The sequence below is a fragment of the Raphanus sativus genome, chromosome 4 (assembly GCF_000801105.2).
Source record: "Raphanus sativus cultivar WK10039 chromosome 4, ASM80110v3, whole genome shotgun sequence".
Classification (NCBI taxonomy): Eukaryota; Viridiplantae; Streptophyta; class Magnoliopsida; order Brassicales; family Brassicaceae; genus Raphanus; species Raphanus sativus.
Window position 1 is genome coordinate 6,443,679 of NC_079514.1, and position 8,175 is coordinate 6,451,853.

The following is an 8,175-nucleotide window of genomic DNA, read 5'->3' on the forward strand; positions in this document are numbered from 1 at the left end:
GAGGAGACCGCGACGCGGGTCGCTTTGAAGTTCTCCGCAATTAGGAGCACAGCCGTGGAGGATGCAAAGGATTTCGGTGGGATTCCGGCGGAGCGCAGGTTGGTTTCGCCGGCGGTAGGAAGACTAGGGAGAAGGTGACACGTGTTTCCTCATTGTCGAGGTTCAAACACGTGTTTTCGACGTGGCTGGGTTTCGATCCATGGGTCGTGGGTTTTATTTTTAGTTTATGTTGGTAATTTGGGCCTGGATTTTGGGCCTTGGTTGTAGCTCTATCGGGCCGGTCCTGTTGGACTTGGGCTTTTTTAATAAAACTCTTAGAAGGAAAAAAAAGAAAAAACAAACATGGAACAGTAATAATTTTGACAAATTCTGTTACACAACTTACTTGTCGATACAGACAACGAAGGTGTCACAGGGGCAATGATGGTGTGATAAGTGCGGTAAATGCACCGACTAGAGATTTGTATACAAAGTACAACTTCAACCCTGAAGGTAAATTAAAGAAGATGCACTTAGCGTTTGATAATTAAAAACACCTGTGGAAAAAAAAATCTGTGAAAGTATAAAATATGTAATTTTTCATCATATACCGAATATAATATTAGACCATAAACTTGATGTGAATATAATGCCGATATCTGTCTACAAATTACGTGTGCATGGCTGTAGTTGTATGAGCTCATACCGTAGATCCTCTCAGACTCTTAGGTATCTTTAACTCTGTACTAAAATGTGACCATGGTGTGCTTGGAAACCAAGGGATATGATTATCTCCTGGGTACAGATCGGTTTTGAACCAAAATATAGCAGACATGGAGAATGGAGGTGGCACATGGGCATTGATGGTGCGAAATGTACGCTAAATACACCGACTAAAGATTTGTAATAGACCAAAAAACATTGAAGCAAAAGTAGAACAACAATCAAAACGCTCAAGTGTTTAGAGATACATCAAGTTCTCAACATCATCCATTCCAATAACATCCCACTTTGTTTTTTTTTGACTAAGTATCCCACTTTGTTGTAACATAACGGGCTGATGATTTTGTGATTTCAACTTTTCTCATATGGTTCTTTTGAATATTGTAAAGAAAAACATAGAAATCAGTTGTTTCTTGTAGGTCGATGAAAATATTGAGCGTTCGCTTAGAATACCTTATAACTTGAGGTACAAGGATAACCTCACCTTCTCTAGTTGTATTGTACCTCGTGGCATCAAACTCGAGTTAACGACCACAGGCATGATGAGTATATTCATCTGAGAAGGAGGCAACACTAATGTCTTACTCGACCACAGATTCGTCTCTGCATCTTCCATAACCCATACCTTCATCACACTTTCGTTTTCAAAACCATCACCTTCGTTTCCAAAATTAGGATAGTCTAAAAAAGCTACTCGTCCACCCCATTCTATAATTTCAATCATAATAGGCAGCCGCGGTAAAAAGGCAAGATCCTCAGGTAGTCGGGGTACACTGATTTCTTCAGAAATCATATTGAAACTCACAAGCACACACTTAAACAAATGCGTCCTGGCGAGGTAATAAAGCATACGGCCATTGATATTGATCGTATTAAACTGTGTTAAAGGACGATGTGGTGGACAACTACTTTGAATATTTCTCCATCGACTTGATACATATCCTACTTTTAATATATTATAGAAATTCAAAATAATTTATTGAAAAATAAATTATTTTGAATTTTTATAATTTAAAATAAAAATAAAAATAAAAAATAAAAGAAGTTACAACAACTCTTCCCTCTTTTCTTCGGCTTTTTCATTTATGAGAAACTAGAACCATAAGTTCCAACAGTTATGGAAGCAAACTACGTAAAGGGAAACATGGGCATCGTGATAACTAATACATGCAAGAATAATAAAATAAAGATAATAATTGGTCGAGCCAATTTCACTTGGTAGGATTTTTTTTTTTTGATGATCGTGGGGATCCCATGCGGTAAACCCAGTTTAATTTCCACGAAATCTTCCATCAGGACACGCACGGTTATAAGTGGGAGGATGGTCAAGACGACTCGAATCCAGGGGCGGATACTCCAACTGGAATTCCATTACCACAAGGCCAAGAGCTCTTGGTTTTGTTACGTTGAAGTAGATTTCTTCGTATGGTTAGCTTGCCGGTTCATTACTTGATTAATTACCCACTCATCAAAACGCCTAGTCTTTTCTTTCCTTAATATCTTAACAACCTCTACTCTGTCTTTCTCTACGACTCTGTTTCATGTATGACTTCCAAGGTGTCATGCTTTTTTTTTTACTAATATGTTGTACACAAAGACTGAAATGCATCAGGAATGAGTCATATACTAAAGGCGCGAATAGTCTTACATATAAAAGACTTTTTAACATGTCAAACATTTTTATGAAAAATCAGAGAAACTTAACGTTTTAAACCAACGTATTATAGAGCAGAGTTTATTCAGCAGAGTGGAGTCTAATCCTCATCAGAGGTTTCATAACCTTCATCTTCAGATGGTACATAGTCATCAGCAAATCCACGATTACCATGGTAGTCAAGAAATGGCCCCCACTGTTTGCGTTTGAGCTTGTCCACATCAGGCAGCTGGGGAGGAACACCTGGAAGAGATAAAAGAAAAATAAAAATATGAGGTCAAAAGCAGTCAGTCTCTAAATTCCTTCACAAGCAACAGAGCAAAAGCAATAAGTTTTTTCATAAGCTATAATAAATCAAGGCATGTCCGTTAAGGTAATACATCAAGACATGTCTGTTAAGGTAAGATCGATGAGGATATTAAGTATTAGCACGTTCAAAAGGAATCTATATATAAGATTCATCACAAACCAAAATCACAAGAAGATCAAATCAGAAACAAAAGTATTGAGAGTTCAAAAAATAAACCACATTCAGAGAAAAAAAGCAATTCATTTTAAAAAGCCATATACCATATTTTGGAGCAAGAGAGGAGGCAAAGGGTCTTGCCATGAACATGCTTAGGCGATTTGGCATTGACTTCCAGTGGAGAGAGACCTGAAAGAGATCAAAGAAGAAATAAAAAGTATAAGAGGTCAGTCTCTAAATTTCTTCACAAGCCACAGTCAAAGCAAAAGTAATTTGTTTTTCAGGCATGTTTGTTAAGGTAAGATCGATGAGGATATTAGGTATTAGCAAGTTCAAAAGGAATCTATCTATAAGATTCATCACAATCCAAAATCACAAGAAGATCAGAACAGTAACAAAATATTAAGAGTTAAAAAAAAAGAGAGAGTTGATTCATAACTTCCTTTCAAGCCACAAATTGAGAGCAAAAAGAAATTTGTTTTAAGAAGCCATATACCATGTTTTGGAGAAAGAGAGGAGGCAGGGGCTTTGCCATGAACATGCTTAGGAGATTTGGCATTGGCTTCCAATGGAGAGAGACCCGAAAGATAAAAGTATAAGAGGTCAGAGTGGTGAGTTTATTCACTAGAGATGTGAATGAGTCAAATTGTTATCAGATGATTCAAACCCTTTGTTTTCAGAAGGCTCATGATAGTCATCAGCGAAATGATGCCCTTTATGGAACTCAAGCAAAGATAAGGTTGAAATTTGAAAACTTGCACTAATTTTGTAAACTACATGCAAATGTAATAATCTTTATAAGCTTTTTTGTTAGCTTAGTTATTTAATTTTCTTTTATATGACAAATGTGGTTTATTTATCTAAATATTTTTTAACTAAATGATTTATTCTAACTTAGTTCTTTAGCTTTTTATACTTTATTCAACTAAGACATTTCAAAACGTACCAACAGCTCTCTCTCTCCAAACTTCATCACAAATATCACAATCACAATAAGATCTAGATCAATAACAATTCATGTTCGATAAGCTAAATAAATCACTGGATCTCCATACTACATACGTTACAAAATACATCGCTAACAAGTGATAATCAAGTATCAGCAAGTTTGCAATCAATTCAGTTTTTTGGGTCTATATATACAAATCACAAGAGATTTATTTTTAGCAGACTAGGAGCAAGCCGTAGTGAAAATCCTTGTTGATTTGACTGAGAGAATCTCCAGAGGAGTAGGCTAGAAGTGATTATATATAAAAATCTACAAGCAAATCCACACCGTGGATCAAGAAACCATGGAAAGTAGTCAGTGATGCAAGGACATGGAATGTTGTTCTTTCATTGTGAATCAGTTTGAGACAGTAAAACCGGTAATAATATATAGATCCAATGCAGAAGCTCACCGCGAGCTTGAGAACCGGTAAATGAAAGCTTAGAGGATGATCACGAAGGAAGAAGGATCAACTCGAAGAACAGAGGTTCAATGGTGAAAGATGATGAACATAATGAATAGAGAGAGTTATGGTTTAAGAAGATTGTTTTAATGTTTGATTGATTGATTTTTCCGTAAATGAGAAAACGTTAAAATATAATGTTTACTAAACCAAAGAACTAAACCAGAAAACTTAACCAGAAATTAAAGAACTAAACCAAAGGAATAACCAGTTTATCATGTCACAATACTCCTTTCTTCAGACCATCTTTGTCCCCAAAGATGATAACCTTGACAGCCTGTAATTCACAAGATATTGAGGTCGTAGATTCAAACGTGCCACAGATAATGATGTTTGTGCTGACTTATCCTTTAGCTCCAGCGTTGAAGTAACTGAGAATAGCTTGCATCTCCAATTATGTTTCACTTGGAACTTCTCTTCTTCGCCATTAATCAGTGTCTCATCATCACTGTCCAGATTCATCCACTTCTGCAACACTATTCATAAGTGTAGTTTCCATAAGTTCCAGAGTTCTATTCTTACTCTTTACGGCCTTAGGATCAGACTGAACCGAAGCTCTATTCTCCAAAATTGAACAAGCCTTAGAGATTAGTTTTGTTTTTGGCAGCACTTTTTTTGGAGAGTAATGCTTGATTACACCAAACTGAACCATCAATCTATGCTTTAAGGCATGTCCAATTTATGAAGTCCCTTCTGCTCTTCTCAAACCATTTCGGCACCCCTCTTTTTAGGTTCAAATACACGAGATTTAGTTGTTCTTTATCCCCATATCCATTGCTGTAAGAACTTCTCCATTGCCATTGATTCATCCGCCAAAGGAAGCTCTTCATCAACCAGTATTGTTCTCTTTGAAATGATTTTGAACTTGAATCTCGCCATGACTTAGGACTCTTAGTTAGCAGCCTCGTATTTTCTTCCAAACCCAAATAAGGCTCTTCTTCCATAGCATAGCAACATAACTACCACTAAGAAGATCCATCACGCCTCTGTTCTTTCCAGTCCAAAACATAGCTTTGACTACATAGAACAACTCGTGCTCTAAATGCCCTTTCAATCTCTGATCCCACATCACATCACATTCGTGAGAATTGGCACTTCTAAATCATGATAATTGGACAACGACGTATGAGAACATGCTACTAACAAATCAAGTTCTCCAGACTTGATTCCCTGCCAACACGTACTACACTGCCGTTGCACTAAGCTCGTCAATCTACCGCAAGCGTTACCTTCTCTAACTCTTTCCACTGATCATGTTTAGTAACTACTCCACCAGGTTTGTACTTAAAGTTCCACGATTTGAGACACATTTTTGTTGCTAGCGTCAAAACCTGATCCTTTCTAAACTTTTGTAGAAATGTAACTCTTGCGGTAGATTGACGAGCTTAGTTCACATCTTCTTCTTACCGATGTAGAAGTACAATAGTTTTGACAAGAGTTGGGTTTTCTATTAAGATATCAACTTTGTACAGAGACCTAACACTAATTAAGTAGAAAGATGTGAACTCTATGGGGTTTTTTCTAATGCAAAGGTGTCACCACCACCTGTTTTAGAATTGAATTGTTGACAGGTGGCTCGTTTAGTGGGAGTGACAACAGCAATGACGTAAGCGCTCGCCAATATTGACTCTCTAAAATTTTGTATTTATGTATATAAACTGTATTTTAGCTGAAACATAATACTATATAGAAGCTTTAGTTGATGTCTTACTCCACCATCCTCAGCCACAACAGCTTCCTCTCTCTCGCTACAAAGTTCACTACTCGTGGATCTCGTCAACATCATCGCAATCCACTCGTGAGTCTTATATGTTTTGTGTTTGATCTGAGTACTGATTTCTAGACAAAATTTTCCAACTTTTTATCCCTTGTTTTGTTTGTGTGTCCACACTAAGATGCTCTGTTTTTTTTGTTCATGAACCTCTGTTTCTCATACTATGATGCTCTGTTTTTGTTCATGAACCTCTGTTTCCCAAAACTGAAATTTGATCGTTTGCTTTGAATGTTTGTCATTAAGTGTACACTATCAATGGCTAGATCTGCGGTTGATGAGACATCAGACTCCGGAGCATTTCAAAGAACTGCATCAACGTTCCGTAACTTCGTCTCAAGAGATTCCAATTCTCAGTTTCCAGCTGAATCTGGTAGATACCATCTTTACATATCTTATGCTTGTCCATGGGCTTCTAGATGCATCTCATACTTGAAGATCAAAGGACTTGACGATGCAATAAGCTTCTCGGTTCGTAGACTCAAAGCCCTTTAAAACTGCTTATGTTCATCATGACAGTATTGATTGAATAGTTTCCTTGTTTGGTTTGCATCAGTCTGTTAAACCCATTTGGGGAAGGACCAAGGAAAGTGATGAGCACATGGGATGGGTCTTCCCGGATTCAGACGCTGAGGTTCAAGGAGCTGATCCTGACCATCTTAATGGTGCTAAGAGTGTAAGAGATCTCTATGAGATTGCTAGCCCAAACTACACCGGGAAGTATACTGTTCCTGTAAGTCTTTTTTTTAAAAATTTTGGCTTCTCAGTGTTTGTTTTTGTAAGTCATCTTGAGTTGGAACTAGATGGTATTTTTCTATGACAGGTTCTGTGGGATAAGAAGCTGAAGACTGTTGTGAACAATGAGAGCGCTGAGATTATCAGGATGTTCAACACCGAGTTCAATCATATTGCTAGAAACCCTGATCTTGATCTTTACCCTTCTCAACTCCAAGCTAAAATCGATGAAGCTAATGAATGGATTTACAGTGGGATTAATAATGGTGTCTATAGGTGCGGTTTTGCAAAGAAACAAGAACCTTACGAGGAGGTAAGTGCTAGAAAGTGTATGAAGCATTAGATAGATGAAACCTTTTAAAACGTTTTTTTTTGTTCATCTTTGTAGGCAGTGCAACAAGTGTATGAAGCATTAGATAGATGCGAGGAGATTCTTGAAAAGCATCGTTACATCTGCGGTAACACTCTGACTGAAACAGATATCAGATTGTTTGTGACACTAATAAGATTTGACGAGGTAAGTGAAACCGACAAGAGCTAAAGAAACACAATTAGGGGAACAAGTTTTTTTATTTTGAAACATTGATGATGCAGGTTTACGCGGTTCACTTCAAATGCAACAAGAAACTCTTAAGAGAGTATCCGAATCTGTTCAACTACACGAAAGACGTATTTCAAGTCCCTGGTATGAGTAGCACCGTGAACATGAATCACATCAAGCAGCATTACTATGGAAGCCACCCTTCGATCAACCCTTTTGGGATCGTCCCTCAGGGGCCAAACATCGATTACTCCTCGCCTCATGATCGACACAGATTCTCCAAATGATAAATAACCAGTCTTTCGCACTTGAGTTCTGTCTTCAGAAGTTTCCAAATAAAGTTTGTCTTTGAATAGCATATACTTTGAGAAAAATAAAAGCCTGATGTTTATCATGTTACAGTTTGCAGACTTGCAGTCTCAGAAGTTGAGACCTGAGACAATGTTGGTCTGATCATAAATAAACTTTTCTTCCGAATACAACATTGCGTTTCCTGAAAATCAAGGCTTCACGTTAGATTTACAATCTTGCTAGAGACCTCGTTCATAAAAAAATATTGTAACAAATTTTTATTTAGTTTGGAAACGATTATCCAATCCTGTAGCTGGTTTGTTTGTCTCCACAGAACTGAAAGTCCAAAACCGGATTTTCCAGCTGCTGTCTCAACCGCGAGCCCTGAGGTTGTAACGCCATGAATTCACATTTTACATCAAATCGACTGTTCTAGAAATTGAATCAGTTCATATTCTCTCCATTTCGTCTACATAACTTCTTTAAGGTCCAAGATCCTGCTGTTTCACGTTTTCTTACGAGAACCAAACATGTAATCTAGAGACTTTTGGAAAGACTAAAATA

General features: G+C 37.3%; 1 protein-coding gene and 1 pseudogene across 1 annotated transcript; one reads left to right on the top strand and one right to left on the bottom strand.

Annotated features, from left to right (window-relative positions):
- Positions 1 to 940: 940 nt before the first annotated feature.
- Positions 941 to 2,074, bottom strand: LOC130511082 (F-box/kelch-repeat protein At4g19930-like; annotated as a pseudogene).
- A 3,863-nt stretch (positions 2,075 to 5,937) lies between these two features.
- On the top strand, positions 5,938 to 7,802 carry LOC130510543 (uncharacterized). Its single transcript, XM_057006955.1, has 6 exons — positions 5,938 to 6,071; positions 6,291 to 6,515; positions 6,601 to 6,777; positions 6,868 to 7,092; positions 7,168 to 7,296; positions 7,374 to 7,802. The coding sequence occupies exons 1-6, from the start codon at positions 5,976 to 5,978 to the stop codon at positions 7,605 to 7,607; spliced, it is 1,086 nt and encodes a 361-aa protein (XP_056862935.1). The 5' UTR covers positions 5,938 to 5,975; the 3' UTR covers positions 7,608 to 7,802.
- The last annotated feature ends 373 nt before the right edge of the window (positions 7,803 to 8,175 follow it).

Bases quoted from the DNA above. Each gene is read 5' to 3' on its own strand.
- LOC130510543 (XM_057006955.1), top strand. From the start codon at position 5,976: ATGTCTTACTCCACCATCCTCAGCCACAACAGCTTCCTCTCTCTCGCT. The intron at 7,093-7,167 runs GTAAGTGCTAGA...TCATCTTTGTAG, and splicing joins AACAAGAACCTTACGAGGAG to GCAGTGCAACAAGTGTATGA. The intron at 7,297-7,373 runs GTAAGTGAAACC...TTGATGATGCAG, and splicing joins CACTAATAAGATTTGACGAG to GTTTACGCGGTTCACTTCAA.